The sequence below is a fragment of the Astyanax mexicanus genome, chromosome 8, assembly GCF_023375975.1.
Source record: "Astyanax mexicanus isolate ESR-SI-001 chromosome 8, AstMex3_surface, whole genome shotgun sequence".
Classification (NCBI taxonomy): Eukaryota; Metazoa; Chordata; class Actinopteri; order Characiformes; family Acestrorhamphidae; genus Astyanax; species Astyanax mexicanus.
The window spans coordinates 20,942,564-20,964,419 of NC_064415.1; the positions used below are offsets into that span (position 1 = coordinate 20,942,564).

Sequence of the window (21,856 nt, forward strand, 5' to 3'; positions counted from 1 at the left end):
GTTTTGTTTCTAGTTTGGGTTACTTTAGTATGTGGCATGGACATCTCACACATACACTAGAGTATGCAGTGTGCAGAGTGATGTGACTGTTTTGAATCCCAGAAATGTCCAACATAAGACCTTATTATTATTAAATATCAGAATATTTCTGTATATTTAAATAACATACAGAAAAAAAGTTTTTGTTTCTGCCATTTTGAGAGATAGAGGGAGACAGAAGAAATAGAGTTTAGATTTCAGAATAAAAGTTAATATTTCATGTAAAAAATATTTTTTGTTGTCATATCGAAATTCAGTTATCAAGAATCAAATTATTTTTGGAATATTGCTACCGGCATCCACATATCATGAACTCTCTAGTTCAGACCAGTGACATTTTTCACTCAGTGAAACAATTGTTGGAATATAGGTGACTTAAAAAAAGTCAGATTTGGACTTTACCTGCTTTAACTGCTGTGTGAATGTAGCCTTAGTTAGATCCAATTGTAAAGTTTCAGCTTTAATTCAAGGAGTTTAACAACAACATAACATTCAACATTTCCAGCCTTATGTGGCACTCTTGGTTTGATCTGTCTATAGAAATGTGTTCCAAAACTGGGAAGGCTTTTTAATATGTTTTCTAATTTAGTCTAACTTGCCAGTTCTTAAGGGATAGCAGTGATTTATATCTTTAGGTAAACATTGTAAATGTTCTTTTGTTCGTCCAGGTTTTTTGGTGTTATTGAACTCACCAGCACATTCTTCTTTCTTAAGAATGTACCAAATGTTTAACATGGCCACTTCTAAACGTTCTGCTCCCTGACTGATGGGTTAGTTTGGTTTTTTTTTTCCTGGCTAATGACGCTGCCAAATACAAATTTAACACCTCATATCACCCCAAAATCTTTTATATACAAAATTATTTGTCATGAAATAATGAGGAAACAAGAAACATCAGGATATGAAACTGCTTATCAGTTAATTATCCAATGGAAAATAATGGCATGTGCAATATTTGCAATATCTGACCATATATTGACACATTATTCACTTAAAGCTGTCTCCTTCCACTGTGCCAGTGGAAATGTATTATAAAAATGAGTCAGTCAGACACATTCAATGCATTCAATAAAATGTACCAATGGCTAAACAAAGAGCTTTGCAAAGAAGCTTTTCCACAGTATTTCTTTAGTTTGCAGTGATGTATTATATAAGAAACACTGTCGCTGTCTCTGAGGCTAACAGTCCCTCACACTGACCATTTTTAATTATTTATAATTCTCCTAATTCAAGTCTTCTGATTCAGTTCATCAGGCCTTCTGCAGCGTCTGAACAGAACATTCATTATCTCGTATGGTCAGAACTGCAATAAAACTGTAGCAGAATCACCAGGAGCTACAGCAAATGATAATCCATCAGCCAGTTACTTGCAAAAATGTTCTTTTGCTGGAAAAGTCATTTTCAGGATATATGATATGTTATACTATTAAAAACAATGTGCAATGTGCTGCAGTAAGTCAAACGAACCTGGACTAATTATGCTTTCATTGTAATGAATCATGCTCTGAAAGTCTGTAAAAATTCTGATAATATTCGCTATGTTCTCAGAAAAAAAGTGCATTGTGATATATTTTGGGATGAACATTATCACAATGAAGATATATACCTGCATATTGTCCAGCCATATGTTGTTGGCTTCTAAACACATAGGCATGTGGTGTAAACCCAGCCTTATATAAACAGTCGACTATTAAATTTGTCATACAAAAAAAAATCCAATTATGCAAATGCAGAGCTAACCCTCTTTCATTCCTCTTCTTTAGCTGAAGCAGGCAGGCACCATGTGCCGGGGTCCAGCTGGTGCGTGTGATCTGCCGGAGTACTGCACTGGAGGATCACCTTACTGCCCCTCCAACGTCTACCTGCTGGACGGCACCTCCTGCCAGTATGGCAGCGCCTACTGCTATAATGGCATGTGTCTCACTCACGAGCAACAGTGCCTGCAGCTCTGGGGCTATGGTGAGAAGAATACACAGTTAATATACTGTACAATGTTTACGCCTTTTTGTAGTTCTTTTTTTTTTTTTGGTGGAATTTGTAGTATATAGATTGTTTAGTTTGATACCTTGTGATAGCTTCCTTATAAATTCAACTTCTCAAACCATATTTTCCTACATATGATACCTAAATTATGTACTGTATTTGTCGCGCTATAATGTGCACTGGATTATAAGGCGACACTAGTAAGGAACAGGGGTGTCGACATTACAAGTGCTGGGTATTAATCTACACATATTTCTCTCCTAAAAAAAATGTTTATTTGGGTGAGCGCAGGCTACAGTCCGATAATACTCACCTCTGAATGGTGAAAGAGCTAGCGCTTATCGCGGTTAGATCTGAAACTCCTGTATGATGCTGCACTTCAGCGGAGTGGCTTTACTGCTCCTTACAACCTAACTGGTAGAATTCATAGAGGCACACTGATGGTTTTCGGCAAAATTAAAGATTTTAGATTCGGCTTATAGTGCAAAAAATACGGTACTAATAATTATTGGATTCTATAGTAAGTCAATAGTACAATGATTGTATCATTAATATCAGACTGTAAGTTTAAAGCATTTATAATAGAACAAAGTTGATAAAACCATTGGTGAAAGTGGTATTTTACATTACAAGTGTTTTTATTATTCGCTTATTATGTTTTTCCTCTTCTATTACTATTTTATAGGAGTCAAATGTCCTTTTGACACTGACAGTTTGTTCTGAACAGACTTTTTAGTTTAGTTTTTTTAGAAATAATGTTTTTGACAGAATTACCTTTGTCTAGCAGCTTTTCAATTTAAAATAGCCAGGTCTCCGTCTGGTTTATGTTTTAATCTTCACGTTAAGCATTCTTATGAAACATTTAATAGCCAATTACAGACTTCTTGATTGCTGAGTTCGATTCTTAAGCTAAATTCTGGCAGTTGATTAGAACTCTTAACCTTTTCCAGGATTTAACAAAAAAGACCTAAAAATACTGATGCGTCTGACAGAAATACACATTTGTGTAATAGTCTTTCCAAGACGCCTTCAAGCTCAGAGAAGTTGACACAATTTCTCGGCATGGTTAGCATCAGGACACTGTTCTGCACAGTAAAGTAAAGAGGCATTAGTGAATGTCACTCCATGTTTTATTTAGAGATCATGGGTGTTCACCCTGACCTTTATGCATTGAAATTCCTCCCAGTTTAATGATATCATGCTGCTAGTCATGCCCTTTCAGTCTTTCTGGTCTTGGGCTGATGTTTGTGTTTGCCAAGTTTGGTTAATAAGCTAAATCCTGGAAGTTGATCAGGCCTACTCAAACTCTTAAACTTTCTTGGGTCCTGTTGTGAAGACAGCTGTTTAAACGACTCAGGAGAAAGGCTAGTCATTTCCTGAAATTTGAAGCTGACTGGAGCGTCGTATCTCTCTGATGGCTGATTGAGTAAAGTGCTGATTTGCGGTGGTTGACGATGGCGCAGCTGGCCGGGCATAAGGGTTTTGTTTACGAATGTGAAATAGGCTGCAGATTTGACTCATCAAGAATTCAGATTTGCATTCCGTGATTTGGCCTCATTTCATTCGCATCAGTCCTTTTTGTTTGGCCTGTCTGCAGGAACTGTTAAGGACCCAAATCCCTAAATCAATCCCCTCCAACAGAAATCCCCTTGAGAAGCACCAATTTTGTCTGATCTGTAATTGAACGCTTTTTGCGGGTTTGTCAGCTTTGCTGATCAAACGCTAGTTAACGTTTCTGGTAGTGGAACTCCTCTCCAGCTGGCTGTGGGAGCCAGTCCAGTCAGGCTTGTAGTTTGTGACACACAAATCAGAGCAGTCATGCACCATTATCCACAGAGTCTCGACTCTGTGATTTGCTTAATGTTCATGTGCACAATACAGATATTTTCTCACCAGCACAGCAAACTTAATAATGATGCAGCTAGCAGCAAGGGAGTAAGGTTGATGAAGGACATGAATTGAAATGCTGTCACATCTGTTGTGATATCCTGTGTTTTAGCACTGTTTATTCTTTTACAAAGATACTAGGATGATGTTTTTTGTTTTTTTTGCAACATTTAAACTGCATTACATATCTTTATATATATATATATATATATATATATATATATATATATATATATATATATATATATATATATATATATGTATATTTGCAGTTGTGTAATTTAGCAGATGCTTTAATGAAGAACGAATCACAAAATGTACCTCACTGTTGACCTCAAAAATGTCTCTATCTAGTTTGGAATAGGCTAGAAACAAGCCATCTTGTCTTTTTTCAATTTTTTTCATAGTATAGTTTCGACTGGATTATGATTAAGCTCACTTTACTACCATGATACCATGAAGTTCAACCTCCTAATTTAACCCATCCATGGCAGGGAACACACACACTAGGGCAGTGAGAACACTGTGAAGTTAGAAGGTTTGCTCAAGGGCACCTCAGCCATGGTGCTGGTCCTGGTTATCAAACCAGTAACCTTCCAGTAGGGGTGGGCAATATGGCCCTAAATAATATTATGATTTTTCATGTTTTTTTTTACGGTAATGATACTCTTGGCGATATGACAAAACACTGAATTACTTTTTTTTTTTTTTTTTTTTTCAAGAATTCACTACTGCAACAAAATGAAAATTAAATTCTATTACTGTATACAATATGATATGGCACACCCCTAACTGAGGTATTAAAAAATACAAGAAATTTTAATCAGATTTGTAATAAAAGGCAATGATCCAGAATGCCATGATACTAATAACACATTCCAAATATCTCCATATATCTCCACATTTCAAGTACCCTGATGTGATAATTATTTTAGGGTGTAATATCGTTCACGATATTCAAAAACGTTGGTGATATTATTGCGTCTGATACGATATGGCACACCCCTACCTTCCAGTCACAACCCTACTTCTCTTCAGCCTATACCTTTAGACTATAGCTACCCATTGAACAAATTGTTTAACATTTTTTTTATCAGTTCTACTGACCATATAGAAATGGTTTATAGTTCTGTAGCTTCCTTTCACCCTTTTTTTCAATGATCAGTACTCCACAGGAGCACCACAGAGCAGGTATTATTTGGGAGGGCGTGTCATTATCAGCACTAAAGGGAAACTGACACATGGTGGTGGTGTGTTGGTATGTATTGTGCTGATATGAATGGACTTTACATCGACAATGTGGACCAGCAAGCTAGGAGTGTCTAAGAAAGTGTTTAAAACTCCAGCAGCACTGCTGCTGTGTCTGATCCACTCAGACAGGAGGATAATAAAGTATGCAAATGAACAGATTAATGACTACTGTCTGTATTTGTAGAACTAAAAAGTGCTCCTCTGTGATTCTAGGTTGAGCTGATCAAACAATTAGTGGACAATTAGTGTAGAATCAAGAAAATGGTGTTTATGAAGTGAGTAGTCACTGTATCATAAAAGCCAACGGCCAAGCCTACAAGCCTCCCAATTCAAGATATTAAGATACTGCAGAAGCAACATATAGAGATTAGGTTGACTGATTTTGAAGTGTTACGTTGAGTAAGTATTCTAGGGCTGCAATGATTAGTCGATATAATCGACAATTTTGATTAATTAAATTTGTCGATTACAAATGTCATTGTCGACTGATTGTAATTTGTAACAGTACAACATTATAAGTGCTGGGGACCGAAGCGAAATGGCAGATGGGTAAATGGCTCACTCACAGTTTTTCAAAGTGCTTCATCACAACAGATTACATACTTACTTATTAAATATTAGTACTTTCCACATTTAAACAACATCCAGACATTTTATTGCCTTTTAACTCTCATGTTCAGATATTTCTATCATTTTTTAGCGATGAAGGACATGGCAGAAATAAATGTGACTAACCTACTAATTGAAAAAAATTATTGTCCGATTAGTCGACTGCCAAAATAATCATTAGTTGCAGAGTTAAAGTGTTAATGGGAGTGTAGAGGATTGTAACAAAAAGGTCAATGTGACTTGTCCAGGTGCACGGCCAGCACACGACGCCTGTTTCCAGGATGTGAATGCAGCAGGAAACGCCTTCGGAAACTGCGGCAAGGATGCGCACGGCAACTACATGAAGTGTGAGAAAAGGTGAGGGAAATGGCTACATGAAAGGCATGCTGAGCATGAGGAGAAAAGATGGTTGATTACGGTGCAACTTCACAGATGAAAATATTCTCGTGTTCCATTCATTTAAAACCAATCATTCCTTATTTTCAGGCAGATAATGGCAGAAAGCTGTGTGAAATTGTCTCCATTGTGATATTTGGCAAGTCAGTGTCGGGGACATAATATTATCTCCTGCAGTTCGGCTCTTCATTGTGCTTGCTTCTGCAGTGGATACATTAGAGGAGATTTAAATTTAGCTTGAATAAAGCCCTCTTGCTTCTACACTTCTCCACAGGGATGCCAAGTGTGGGAAGATTCAGTGCCACAGCGCTGCCAAGAAGCCAAAGGGCACCAACGCAGTGTCCATTGACACCACCATCCACACTAATGGTGTTGAGGTGAAGTGTCGTGGTACGTACGTGTACAGCACGCAGGACGGCCAGGGGGACCTGCCAGATCCGGGCCTCGTCATGACTGGAACCAAATGTGAAGAGGGCAAGGCAAGTTAGGATGCATTCAATTGATGCCGCTTAAAAACTGTGTATCTCAGAAATTTGGCAAATCTAGAAGATGTTTTTACTTTGAGTCAAAATGTCATAATGAATGGATCAATAGAAATACTCAAAAGAAGGACATCTTTTGAAACTTGTGAAGCTGCCATTTTGGAGATACAACGTTTTGGCTGACATTAATATATTCTGGATGCAAAGAATTGTGAAAGCTGGATGTTCTGGATATCTTTTTTGCATTTTTTAGTCCCCCACTGCTACAGTATCGAAGAACTGTCAGGAGTTTCTTTTTCCCAACTTTTACAGCGCATGCTTTTTTTTAAATTTTGGTAATCATGACTCCAGAACAGATATAGAAGTTCAATTCCATGTTCTGTGTGTTCAAACCACCTTGGAGTTTAGTTCATAAATGATCTATAATAAGACGCAAACAAGGCCTCACTTAACCATGTGTAGCACCTTTATAAGGACTTTTAAGGGGCTTAAATGGAGAAGATTATCATGTATTGAAGTACCTTGACTGAAGCAGTTGTTTGTCACTTTTCCAGGTGTGCAAAGATCGCCGGTGTCAAAACGCCTCTTTCACTGAGCTGGAGACTTGTATAGCTCGCTGCAATAGTCATGGGGTAAGATCTGATTTTGAGGACTTTTAAAAGACTGGACTGGATTTTACAAAACCAGTATAAACCAAGTAAAGCTCAACTCACTAACATGACTTAAACTTAAAAGAAAAAAGAAAAGTATTCTCTTCTTCTCCTTAAGCTCTTCTTAACCTTGGCTGACTCAGGCCACATTTCACACCTCTAAATCCTTTAAAACCACCCCCTGGGTCGCTCAGATTTCTGTCCCTGCTGGCACTCCTAAACATGAGCGTTTTCAGCCAAGCTACGGCTAAGTTGGTTTGTGTGTGTTTTTGGTCAAACGGCCCTAAACAGCCTAAACAGCCTTAAGAGCGTAAACACTCAACTTCGTCTTCCTTAATCCGTTCGCCTTTGCTCTATTTCCATTTCCTTTTTTCTCCTTCCTTTCTCTCGTTATTTATTTCTGTCTTGTTTACTCTGTCAGGTTTCGAAAGGGCAGCCAAACAAGAATGGGCTTTGAGGGTGGATTAGTGACTCGAAAAAAGCCCTTTTTATTATTCATTTACATTATCATTTGATTCCTATTGATCCTGTGGCTTAGGAGCGGGTGTGGATAGTGAGCAAAGTACGCCGCATTATTGCAATACCTCAGGCTCCTGCTTTTCTCTGTGTAGGCCTCTGGATTTAGGCTTATATTGAGCATGAAAAGAATTCAGAATATGAAACAGCCCATTTAGAGGGAATGGAAATGGATCGTAAGGGTGTAACATCAACAAAGCACAATTGCAATAACATAAAAGCAATATGTTTAGATATTGCAGATTGCAGCCATTTGGCTTTAAGGTGGGGAACAAAAAGCTTATTGCAAATATCCAATAAAGCAATAGAATACCCATTTAAGGTAAATCTCATTTCTTCAAGATTGCAACCATACCTGCACTTGTGTTCAGAAGAAAATGTTGGGAAAAAAAACTGTAAAACCGGCAGCAGAAGCAGAAGGCAGATGAAAGGCATGCTGAAATCAGACTGAAGGTGATTTTTATTCGTCCTCACTGTCTATAATGTGCTGGTTTGTATGCAGGTGTGCAACAGTAACGGGAATTGTCACTGTAACCGGGGCTGGGCGCCGCCCTACTGTGACAAACCTGGACTGGGAGGCAGTGTGGACAGTGGGCCGGTGCAGTATGACAGTGAGCTATCTCTCCACTTCTCCTCCTCTCTCGCCTCTGAAAGATTTATATCACTATGATTTTATCTCTTATTCTCCTGCTATCCAGTCTGCCATCTCTCTATTTCTTTCACTCGCTCCATCTCTTTCTCTCTCTCTCACCTTTTATCACAATGTCACCTTCACCGTTAATCTTCATCCTTTCAGTTCCCTTCAGTTTTTTTTTATTTTTATTTTAGGCTCAACTCAAGGTGGTGATGGCTTTTCCATTATTGCTTTATTTCAAACTCTCACCTCAGACACTTAAATATAAACATTCTCCCTATTATTTATAGTACAGTATGTCACAGTTGTGTTCAGTTATTGTTTACAGACTGTTGTTTTAATATTTTGAGATCTGAACTCTTCAGTGAAAGTGGTAGGTACGGTATTTATGTCTGTCTGAAGAAGTCTCTCTCATTCTCTCTCTGTGTGTGTTTGCCGTGTGCACTCAGGTCAGGTGGGGCTGGTGGTTGGCCTGCTGTTTGCTTTTCTGGTGCTGTTACCTGCTGTTCTCATTGCCTTTTACTGCATCAAGATCAAGACCTCCTATTACCACAAGTGGCTGTCACAGAGAGAGAAGAACAAGGCTAACAGGTATTACTGCTGGAGTAGGGCTGGAAAAGTGGTTTCCAAGAAAGAATTCAGCAGTGAAAGTATGTTTTATCAAGAAAATGTGGGAGAGATTTGTTTTCATACTTTTATCAACCCAGAACAAAATAAACCACAGCAAAATAAACTGTTTAGGTGGTTGGACTAAATGTTTGTCCCCATTAAGGCTCATTTATACTCCCCTTATGTTGAAAATGAATATGTTAATTTAAAAAATGTAACAATCACTGCCCATATTTTTCACTTTATGTGTATGCTATCTGTTGGCATGGTTTTTAAGCATTATATCCACTGAAGGGAAAGTTTTGAATCCAACATTTCGGACAACTTACATGGCAATGCAAAAGGTGGTTGCATTAATTCACCTACTACAAAAATTAAAGTTTCTTTTCCTTTTTAGTTTATTCTTTGTTGTATTAATATGGCAGAGACCTTGTTTATATTGAACTGTTCACTACACTGCCTCCACAATTTCGAGTGATAGTGCTTAGTCCTGAGTACAGACAAATACTATATATATATATATATATATATATATATATACATATATACATATCCAAATTTGAGCCTTAAAAGTAACAGGTAAAAACCACCAGAACAACAAAAGAATGCAACTTATAGAAATGGCTATTTTTAGAATATGTATTTTTTTCCTTTCAGCAATTTGATGGAAATTTTAATGAATAAATAATGAATTATAGTGCATACAAAGTCACAGTTTTTGTAAAGCTGACATTGCTTAAAACTAAAAACTGTTTAAAAATGTTATTACAAAAGAAAGTGTGATTTAACACTATTCAGAATCATTTACTAATACTGTAATTACGTGCATTATAAAGTTAAAATGTAAAAAAGACATAGTAGTCTTAGTCTGTAGGCCATTTTATACTTCTGTGTTTGAATCTACAACATAGCCAATGTGTTTACGTGTTGCCGTAGACCCTATGCTGTATCCTATGCTGTAACCTGGTGCACCCCTCCCTAGAAATGTAACTTTCTGTTGCACAAAGCAGACAACAACAGCTGTGATTGGTCGTCTGAGCCACGGACACATTTTCAGACCAACGTAGCGAAGTACCACGTAAGCACGCCCTGCTGCGTAGGGTACTCGCACAGGCTATTCTATAAGCAACACATTGACTCGCTGCAGAATTATAAGTTGTGATTTCAGACCAGCAAAGCAAAAAGACATTATATGTCTACCATACAGTATGTCAGAGGACATTAATGGGCAACAGTTCAATCTGATGTGATCCTTATCTCGTCTACATGCAGTCTGCATGTTAGTCAAGGTCTGTGTTGGAGCCTTTTAGTGCATCTGGACCGGTTATTTCTCCTGAACTGTGTGAACATAAGTGCTGTAAATATGTTGATAACATACTTTTCCTCTCTGACAATAAAATGGTTTAGGCATATACTGCTGCTGTGGAGAGTATGAGCTAGTTCAGAGTTTCAAGGACATCATGCTCTGTTTGCTGGAAGGCATTTGTGTCGCTGGCCTTCACAGACCAGTGAGAGTTTAATTTGTGTTTGGAAAAACAGCTGAAAAAAAATATTAATGCATTCAGAATGTACTAACATTCCTCTATAGTCCTGTGAAATGGACAGAATGTCCTTCAGAAGACCTTTTTCCTGACACGTAACTCTGTATGTCTGTGTGTGTGTGTGTGTGTGTGTATGTGTGTGTCTGTGTTTGTGTGTGTGTGTGTCTGTGCGTGTGTGTGTGTGTGTCGTCTTACCTCAGTAGACATGAGAGCTCCATAGAAAAGGGGAAGAATGGACACTTAAACCCGGCTTTCCATCTAAAAGTGGTGGGGCCTTCCAACAAAAGCACCAATCTCAAGGTACACAAGCAACAACACCAACACACACAATGCAGCATTACATTGTTATTCCAGGTTTATACTTACATCGTATTTGCATTCTGACTTGTGTCCTGCTACCACAAGCTTGTTTGCACAGTTCTACTGACCAACTGATATAGGTAAGAACACAAATTAAAACATACCAGTCTTAGATCAAATAGAACATGTCTCCTTTTTAGTTTAATTGGACGAATCTGGTTCATTTTTACCTTTTATGAAATTAATTTGGGTGAGTGTGAATACAGTAATCCCACTCAAACACACAGAACAAATCAATCATACTGAGACTCTTGAGAGGATGTGTGTCTTGGTCCAGTTCTTAACGCAATCTGGAACAGTTTATTTGTGGTAAAACATGAGAACATCTCGATCTGGCCCAATTATCAGATGTACTCCACAGTTATACCTCTCACTGGTTCCTGTAACCAGTTTAACCTGGAATATTACCCAAATAATTACTACAGCTATTAACAAATTTAATCTTTTCCATTGTTCCATGTTTAACTGTAAAGAAATATGCGTTACTCCTTCCCGTATTTACTTGCTTGCTCTGCACAAGACAAACTGGTTTGTTATGCACTTGGTGCACATTTTTCCCTGTGTAAAACCAAACCAAAGGAAAGATGATTTACAAAACAGTTTACAAAAACAAAACTAGTTTACAAAATAATTACCTGATTTGGAACAAAGCCAACAAACTATACTGTATGTGCAATTAGGGGTGGGCGATATGGCTCTAAAATAATATCACGATATTTCAGTGTATTTTTACAATAACGATATACTTGGCAAAATAGGAAAACAGAAAAATAATTAATTAATTTCAGGAATATAGTAAAATAGTATAACAGTATAATCATAACGTGGCAAAATAAATAATATAGCATAAAATAATATAATGCAGCAAAAAATATTGCAGAATATTTTCATGCATATAAACTGCAAGCAAAAACTATGAACTAAAACAATTATACAATATATATACCTAAAGCTTCACAGTAAATAATGGAATACTTTTAAGAAAATCACGATATTTATCACGATATGGATTTTTAATACCTTGATATTTTTGTGTCACGATATATTGTATACGATATAATATTGCCCACCCCTATGTGCAATGCCTGTACATTTTCCAGCTTACTGGTTCCCTAAAGCTAAAAACAAAAATTTATACCTGACACCTAATCCACCCAATGAAACAAATCTGATTATAATCTGCATTATTTACATACAATATTGTTGTAATTTACAATTAAATCAGAAGTGGCATATGGTATATGAGTGTTTTATAAAGAAAAAGAAGCCAGTGTGTTTTATAACACACAGGCAGTAATGACTGGTTGAAATTGGGGGTATCAGTAGTGGATTTTAAACTTATATAGGCAGTAGTGTTGCCTCCACATTCTCTTTTACTGTCTGTATTGGGCAACACATTTTGATTTATTGCTGGGGCATTAAAGGAATAGTTCTGAGGGAAGGGAAAAATAAATTACACAGTTTTCCCATTAGCCCAAATGTAGCTAATCAGCTAAGACATGTTTAAAGCCGAAGTTTGGGTCTTTAGTTTTGTACTTGAGCTATGAGGCTCCTAATTATGCCCTAATTAGCACAGTTCAAATTGCATTGAATTGATAAGTAGGGTATAAAATACAGATTATTGCCTTATCTGCTATCAGGATTGCTGCTACTGCTGAGACACATGTTTAGGGAAAGAGCATCTCCAATCTCCAGTGTTTTATGCAAGTGGTCAATACCTACCAAATATGCTTTAAGAAAAGAAACCTCCTATGAATGGACAACATGGCCATTTTACTGGACTTAAAGGATCTGCTTCTAATACATTGCTGCCAGATACTATATGATACTTTCAGAAGTCTATTGGAGTCCATGCCTGGAATGTTGTGGAGACACAAGGGGGACCCACTCATTATTAGGCAGGTGGTGTTAATGTTGTGGCTGATCGGTATATTTCTGCCAGTTGCACCTGTCAGAGAACAATATTCACCCTTTTTCTGAACATCTGTTCCCCTGCTGTGCTCAACTTCATCTCCCCACAGCTTGCAGAAATACTTAACACTCTTCAGGTGACCTTAACAAGCGAGTGAAATGATCCGTCTGACCTTTTCACTATCCCAACTTATCCCTCTCAACATCCATAGTTTCATTCAGGAGCACGTTCACCCACTCCTGAAATTCTGGGGCTGCAGTATACAGATATATCTATAGATAATACCACTGCAAGCGTGATAGAGAGAGAGATAGAGAGAGACAGAGACAGAGAGAACGTATAACGAGTTTTTATGAAATATATACACACAGTCATTAAAAAAAAAATCAAACCAAATATGAGCTCAGACTGATCATGCTGCTTTACATCAGCAGCCAGAGTCCGAAAGAGCACAAATGGCTGTTTGGGTAGATGGCACTGTGTGTAATGCTAGTCTGCACAGACGTCTGTTAGCTGATGTATCAGAGCTTGACAGTTATCAAGGTTCAGCCAGGGGTGCACCAATGTTTTCAGCTGCCAAGATAGCAATATGCCAGAAATTTACTTGAACACACCTCACTTCCAGACCACCACGGCCATCAGCACAGATATATCCGTAAGCCCCTTTGCTATTTAGAGTGTAAGATAAGATCCCTCACTAAAAGGTCCATTGGTCTAAAGCACTGCCACTTTGATCTGGAGATCACTGGTTCAAATTCCGGTCATGCAGCTTGCCATCAGCTGCCAGAGCCCTGTGAGAGTACAATTAATTGGCCTTGCTGTCTCTGGGTGGGTGGATGGTGCTCTTTGCCTTCATCATCACTCCTAGGGTGATGTTGATCAGCACAAGGCATCTGTAATCTTATGTGTCGGAACCAAGTCGCTGCGCTTTCCTCCAAGTGCGCTGTGATGCTACTCAGCAATGCTGCATCAGCAGCAGTTTAAAAAGAGGTGCTGGCTGACTTCACATGTATCAGAGGAGGCATGTGCTAGTCTTTACCCTCCTTGTGTTGTGGCATCATCAGTGATGCAGGATATACAGCTGAAGGGGTGGGAGAAACTTAATTTATAGGATAATGATAACCACTGTATTATATGACTCTCTGTGTTGTTCTTTGTTTCATCTCTGTAGCTACCTCACACCAGTAAGGAGGTTCTCCCACTCCGACCAGGCCTCGCCTGCAATGGCACCCAGCCAGTCAACATTGTTCGTCCTCTACGCCCCGCCCCTTCTCCACACCTTCGGGATGTCAAAGTGCCTCGTCCTCCCCCTCCCATCAGCAAACCTCTGGAGGCAGCCAAGTCCAGCCCTACAGCCCCCAAACTCAGCCCACCCAAGAAACCTCTGCCTCTCAACCCCACCCGCAACCCAGGGGTAAGGCCATATCTCGTACGGTTCATTTTTTCATTCGCTCAGGCTGGGTTTATAGAGAGGACCTTGACTTTTATATAGTAACACCCAGAGGCTCTTTTTCTTTAGTAACCTTGAGATTTTTTACTGTTGGAGATTTTCAGCTCCAGTCTTGAACTTGCACCTCAGAGTTTTATACTTTTTCCCAGTTCGAACATATTTATTTTATCTTCTGACTGTCAAGGCTTTCATGACATTCAGGGACACATCTGTGCTGTATAGTGCACAGAAAATACCTGTGTTAAAAAAAAATATATTTTTTTCAGTTTGCTTTTCCTCAGTTAAGACATGGAGTTCACATTTTTAAAGTAAGGCTATTTTTACAGTATTGTTGAATTCTTTAAATTTATGATGGTAGCTTTATAGCTTTAAAGAGCCCTTTAGTGCCTGTATGTAAACCACATTTTTCTACTTTTATTAGTAATAACATCTGTTATTTGAGCATTAAACAGAATATTTTGGAACTCTACAAGGGTTGCTAAAAACTAAATGCTTACCATATACTTTCTGCATTCAGAATAATATTAATTATTTAATTTATTTAATCAATTTACATTTTTTTCAAGATTTAAGATAAGGAAACATTTGGAATGCTGTTGCAAGCTAAAAAAATGTTAAATCCTTCTTCATTATCTATGCTATTGCATGGCTCAAAAGTTGGGCTCGACAATAAATTGATATATCATTGTTAATATTGGTATATTTAAAACTATTTTACATAAGAAAAAAAAAACACAGAAAGGTTGTAATATTTTGCTTGCTATACAGATTACAGATATATACAGTTAATCTGTGTGTGATTTAACGTCAATAAATTACAGGATTGGGTGGAATTTGTATGGAAATGGATCGATTTTCAGTTGAATGATAGTCAGCAGACTACAGTCTAGTACAAATTATACTATAGAAACTATTAAAGAAGAGAAGCAAGTTAAAGTAGCATGATGGCAAAAGGTAAACCTTTATTTATACAAAATATATATTATTTAGATACGCAGTTACACATATATTTACTTTTTAAAATATATCAATTTTGTTTGGAGTTATACATAAATACTGAGCATTATATTGTCACATTCTCGTCCAGTTTCTGTTTTTTCCTGGTCTATCTCTGTGTTTCTATCTTTTCCCATGCCTGTCTATTCCAGCAGATGGCCCTCTCTGTGTTCTCCTTGTCTTTGCGCTTGTCTTTTGTGCTCACACATGTGTAATTTGTAGTTCCACCCATCGTTACCTGTCCCCAGGTGTTTCCTGTTACTTCTGTGTATATAGTCCCTTTGTTTCACTGCTTAGGTTGCTTGTTGCTTGTTTTTCTTTTTGTTTTTTGTGTTTATTTTGGTTTCTTGTTTAATTAATACTTGCATTTGCGTCCGCTCTCCGTGTTTCCTTGCTGTGCAACCCTGACACACACACATATATATATATATATATATATATATATATATATATATATATATATATATATATATATATATATATATATATATTATTATTATTAAGCTTTTTATTGTATCCCACATTTCTATTACTCTTAACCCTAAGGAGCACATGGTAACATATGTATAACAGACCATTTAACATATGTGGATGGTTTACAACACTTTGTCCTTTACTTTAACTCAATAAATCCCTAGGTAACATACACTGAGCATACTGACCAACATACAGAACTGGGTCTGGGCTCTTATGGAGCCCTAACTGCAAGTGATTTACAGACAAACTTTTCCAGTTCCCGGAGTTGGATGGTGCTTAAGGGAAATGACAGCAGGTTTATTGCATTTTTGTTAGGACTGGCACCACTGATGGATAACAGCAATGAAATCAATAGGCAGAATGGGATTTTTTCTTTACCTTCTTTGTGCATGAGGTTGGAGCACATCAGCCCATTATCCCAACCTTCACTCACAGAGAGAGTGAGTGTCACTGTGGTGCACTGTTACATAGGGAAAATACAGAAAAAGTATTTTTATTGCTTAAGTATAGATAAAAGATGAGTTGTCAGTGCTGTTTAGATTTGTATGGATTCAACACAGTGAAAACCTGTACACTGAGTGGTTTTCACTTCACTTTCACTTTGCACTCTTGGAACATGAGGGAATGCAGAAAATCTAGAGTAGCAGTAATGTAAACAAGAGTTGGCATTTTATACTTAGTCGTTGCTACGCTTTTACTGAAAAATATTCCATCCACCAGCTTTCTCTGGATCTGCAGCAGTGATGTGTGCGGTCAGCTTCAGCAACCATGGTCTTTAAAATGAAAGACATCCGTGCTGTAGTTTTTTTATGTTGGTATATGAAAAAAAAATATTTTGTTGTATAATTGTATTGAGTAACTAAAAGATATGTGGCTTCAAATGATGATATTTAAATATTGATATTTATCAATCAATCAAAAATGTTTATTGCCCTATTTCTGATTCTAATTATACATTTTAGAAGGCACGACTAGTATCTGAATTGTATGCTGACTGAAATGTAATTGCTGTGTAGGATAGAATATGCAAATGTGCTTTTAGTTATTACTGGTGTTTCCATTGTATTGGGAAGAGTGTTGGTTGTCAAATTCGTATTGGTGTGACAGATGCATTTACACTGCTGTAACATGTGACTTAAAAACGTCTCAGGTAGGGGTAGACAATATATAGTGTCTACGATAAAATCTTAATTGCAGCAATGCACAACTTGACGTTATCAAGTATGTTAATCACTGGGGGAAAACAACACTTTTACTCACTGTTGTGTTCGCACTGTCGCCCTGTGGTTGGTTAGCAAGGATGCTAATCCAGGAAGAAACCAATGGAGCCGTCTGCTTACTTTCATGCACACTTTATTTTCCTCCAAATTGTCGACAATGTCCTAGTTTCTCTAAGGCATTCTCTCTTATTTTCTTGCTCACTCTGTTTCCCTCCCTCTCTCACTCATTCTGTCTCTCTCTCTCTCTTTCACATACTCTCCCACTGTCCAAAAATGTGTGTGTGTGTGAATGTCTGTGTTCGGGTGTGTGTATGACTGTGTGCCCAGATATGGATTGGCCCTCTGTCCTGGGTCAACTCCTAACGCAGTCCTCCAGGTGGACAGTTGTTTCCGGTTGAGAGTACGCTGTACACTTCGGTGTGTGTGTGAGTGTGTGCGTGCGTGTGGTTGTGTGTGTTTTGAGTGTCGAGAGTAAATGATTGTGTGTAAAACGTGATTGTAAATCATCCTAGTGTAAGTGTAATTTCCTTCATTCATTTATTCACAGGCACTAGGTGGAATATGGAGCTACACTTGCATGTATTTCCTCAATTAAAGCTCTCAGTTAACTGAGCACATTACAATATTCAAATTACAATAAAAAAAAACATCCAAACTACCCTGACATATTTTTATACAGTAAAAAAAGGCTCAAGTCTGCCCGGCCTAAACCACACTACACTATTAGTATTATTGCCTCTGTTTTAAATGTGTCTTAGGTGTGTTTAAACTTTTTTGCATCCTTATGTGGATTCATTTTTCTCAAATAAAATCCTGATATTTAAGCTTGATAAAGTGACCAAGCGCAGACAGAGTCTTTGCTAAAATTCTTCTTGCCTTTTGTTTTTTATCTTTTCCTCTCTAGATGGCTTCAAAGCTACATCCGAAGCCTTCCCCCACACCCCCTCAGAGGCCACTCCCTGTGAGCCCCACTCGAGGAAACCAAGCCAAATCCTCCAGTGGGGGGCTGCTGGTGATGATGCCCCCTGCTATGGGCCCCAAGCCCTTAGGCAAGGTGACCGCCGTCCCCCCTCTCAAAGCACTCAGGTGAGAACGCCCCAGCGAGCGCACCAACGCACGTTTTAATGCACGTCCTTAAGCATCTGAGTAATGAAGCTGACATTTATCTTATGCCGACGTCATGCATAAAAAGTCCTTTGGCAGAGTCCTAACACACTAGACATATAATCAGATAATGCATATGACATGAATCTGTTATGAGCGTCTTGTGCTTTATCTAGATGGAGGACTCTCCAAATATAATTTCTGTGTCCTTCTTTTATCATTTTGTCAAGGACCTTCCAAGTGGACAAGGTCCATCCACAGCACTGCACCAAAATAACACCGAGTGGGCAGCGATAACCCCGCAGTTACCAACTGATCTCACCGAATGCGTGAAAAAAAAAAGAACAAAAAGAATGCATTTGAACCTCTTACAATCTCCACATCTGCTTCAGCCTGTCCATTCTCTTCAGACACAAAAGCATCCGGTCTAAAGAGAAAAGAATCAGCAGCACCTCAATTCTAGCCTCGTATCAGCTAATCTCTAACTTAACACACTGCCGTCAAAAGAGTCCTCCGAGATCAGAGTAGCCACAGCAAATAGAGCTCAAGCTTTTAGATAAGACTGCTATTACATCTCTCCATGGACATCTGAGGCTCTGAATAGAAACTGCCCTTTCATGCAGATGAAGGAAAGAAGGTCTGCCCATGTGCATCCAAATCATAAGTGCTGCAAAAGACATAGAAGTGGAGGCAGCGCTTCCATCAGTCCTGTGCAATATATGAAATATGGATTACACTGGAAGGCTGCAGCATGCAATCGGCCGTTGGTGCCACTGTGACTCAGAAGAATCAGACACGCATTGTGAGAGCTGGATTTTATTTCGATAAGCTCAGCAGGATGTCCATCTTGTTCTTGCTCTTTGTGTGTGTGTGTGTGTGAGTGGCAGTGGGTGTGAGCGCTCACAATAAGCAATTATTATTTTGCTTCTCTGTACAAGAACATAAACAGGATTGAAATGGAAACGAAGGGCTCTGTTCAGTTTAGATGGAGTCAAGGTCACTGAAAGATAATAATGTTGTGCATTATGAAGCAAAAACAAAACAATAAAGTCTAAAAGACATTTATGGACATGCACAGACTTTTAATCAAGTTGTGAAAGAAAAGGAACAATGAATATTGTGTGATATTAAATTTGCTACTTCCTTTTTATTACAAGAAACAAAAATGTGTTCATGCAGGTTTAGAAAAGACAGAGAGAATCATATTCACAATTTTGGAACAGTTTTGGATACAGATTAAATTAAACTGGGGCTGTAACAACTAATTGTTATGTTTATCCCATCTCTAATAGGGTATACACTCTCTATATTAGTGTAGATTGATTGGTGCAGAACTACAGAGTAGTGCACTGTATCCAGGAAATGACATAGTTTTGAAGATTGTTAAGGTTAGGAAAGTCAAAAGTTTAGAATTTTGCATCATCTGGCCTTTTCTAATGATGGCTGTGTACAAGCCATAGCTCTATCAACTAATTAAAATCTGATACCTTGCTGGAAGTTATCGGAGCGAAATCTCTGAGGGTGTCCAAACATTTTAATGAGACTCCTTTCCCTGTTTTCTTTACGCAAGTTACATCAAGAGGCTTTTATTGTCATTCCATGTGAGTACAGGTACACACAGTGGAGCAACCTTTTAATTATGTTCCTCCAGGACCATGGTGCAACTTGGAACAAAACCAAACAATATAGATTATATAAAGTGCAAGCGTACAAACATAAATGTGCAAACATGAAACTAGAACAGTACAATGAACAACATAAATATGGCAGATGTTACTCATACAGTATATTATTATTTGATAATAGACAGGACAGTGCAATGACGAGACTCTGTGTGTGGGGAGGGCAAAGTATCTCCAAAATAATAACTTTCAGAAAGATGAAAAAACTTTTGTCATCTTGGGGCTTTTCTCTTTTGGCCCATTCATAAAGAAAGGGTGCCCAAACTTCTGCAATCACTGTATTTGAAGAGCCATTTAACCAGGAAAACTCTACAAAGCTTCAATAAAAAAATCTCTTTTTATTGATAATTGTAATGGTTATACACTATGTGCACAAAAGTATTAAGACACCTTTTCATCCATTGTTTCTTCCAAAATCAAGGCTTTTAAAAATAGTGTTTATCCTGCTATTCTTGGAAGTAACTGTCTCCATTATCCAGAGATGGCTTTCCAATAGATTTTGGAGTATTGCTGTGAGGATTTGATTAAAGGAATTAAGTGCGCCTTATAGTGTGAAAAATATGGTAGCTGAAAGCATTTACTAGACGTTGGTTCTGTCCACAAACCTTTGAACATATATTGTAGCTTTTAGAAAGCAACTTATGGTTATAATATTTTTTGTTTGCTTTTTCTCTTTAGACCTGTCCCAGGACCCAAGCCAAACACAGTCTCACAGTCACCTTTTCGGAAATGACCTTTGTAGGATCAACTGTTACATACAGCAGCCAGCCTTTTTTGCACTATATAAAGGCCTGATTGGATACTGAATCGGTACGGTACTAGATTGGAGGAGCACGGGACAGTCGAGTACGGTGCTAAGGCCGGAGTTTCCCAGGCCTCACTTATTTAAGCCAGAGTACAATCCAGCCCAGCATAAGAGGAGACGCGGTTTTGCATGGACAAAGATGCAGACTTAGACGAGATGATTCTGGTGGGCCATCACATTGCCAAAACTTTTGACTTTTTGATTTGTTTGTTTGTTTGTTTGTTTGATTTTTGTTTTTTTATTTTACAGGCTCTTTGTCAAAGTGTTAAGTGTTGCGTTATGCCATCGTCTTGTTTACATTTGTTTTATTAATTGTACACCATCTGCCAAAGATGTTGTTTTGTTTGGTTGTTGATTTATTGTGTTATTTGCTGTATGAAGATTTGCATTTGTTATATAAAATGCCTCATTACAGGTTTTTACTTAAACACTGCTGTTGACTGTTTTTTATAATGGTAAGCTTAGACGGCACGTAGCCTCCCAGCACTGGGTCTTGGGTTCAAGTCCCTATCTGGGTGCAGTTTTCATGTTCTCTCTGTGTCCGTGTGGGTTTTCCTTTACTCTGGTTTCCTCTCCCAGTCCAAAAACATGAAGATCAGGTAAATTGGGTATTCTAAATTGATCTGGTGTTTATGTGTGTGGTATGTATGTTTGTAAGTTTGTGTGTATGTGTATAAATGTATGTATAACTGTGTGCTAAGATTTGGATTGGCACTCCTGTCCTGGGTGAAAGCAAAATGCAGTCCTTCAGGTGGACTGTTATTTCCAGTTGAGAGTATGCTGTGTGCTATTGGCTGCCGTTTCTCACAGGTGTGTGTTGATGAGTGCTAAGTGTAAATGGTTGTGTGTAAAAACATGATTGTAAAGTGACATTGGGTTGCTAGAAATGCGCTATATAAGTGTAACTTCATTCATTTACACACAGGTACCTGTTTCTGGTCTTTGATGCTCAAGACGGTTGAAATCGATTTATGTTAAAGCCGCTCATCCAGGTGTAAATATATCCTATACTGGTAAACCAGCTCTTGACCAGCAAATGCATGTTGCATTTGATTTTGGTTTGGTCATGCTTGATCCTGCTAATCGATCTTGGTCTTTCTTTTTCCATGCTGTTCGATTAGTGTGGTAATGCTGGTCAACCATTAGCATGGTCAGGTTTGGTCATACTGGTTGTTTAACTTGATCAATCAAATTGTGTTTGTAGAAAAGCTAAACCATCAGACACAACAAAAATACACATACCCTGTTGAGCT

General features: G+C 38.1%; 1 protein-coding gene across 3 annotated transcripts in view; it reads left to right on the forward strand.

The window, feature by feature from the left end:
* adam19a (ADAM metallopeptidase domain 19a) overlaps positions 1-21,031 on the forward strand; it is a 138,936-nt gene extending 117,905 nt beyond the window's left edge. For 2 of the 3 annotated variants that reach the window (XM_007242047.4, XM_015603985.3), the window contains exons 14-23: positions 1,803-1,998; positions 6,018-6,126; positions 6,440-6,644; positions 7,202-7,279; positions 8,316-8,424; positions 8,897-9,038; positions 10,798-10,897; positions 14,041-14,283; positions 17,917-18,098; positions 20,477-21,031. In XM_007242047.4, the coding sequence (XP_007242109.3) occupies positions 1,803-1,998; positions 6,018-6,126; positions 6,440-6,644; positions 7,202-7,279; positions 8,316-8,424; positions 8,897-9,038; positions 10,798-10,897; positions 14,041-14,283; positions 17,917-18,098; positions 20,477-20,531 (1,419 nt within the window). In that variant the 3' untranslated portion in view covers positions 20,532-21,031. The remainder of the gene's footprint in view (positions 1-1,802; positions 1,999-6,017; positions 6,127-6,439; positions 6,645-7,201; positions 7,280-8,315; positions 8,425-8,896; positions 9,039-10,797; positions 10,898-14,040; positions 14,284-17,916; positions 18,099-20,476) is intronic. The other variant, XM_007242048.4, reaches the window with a different exon arrangement.
* Positions 21,032-21,856: the final 825 nt, after the last annotated feature.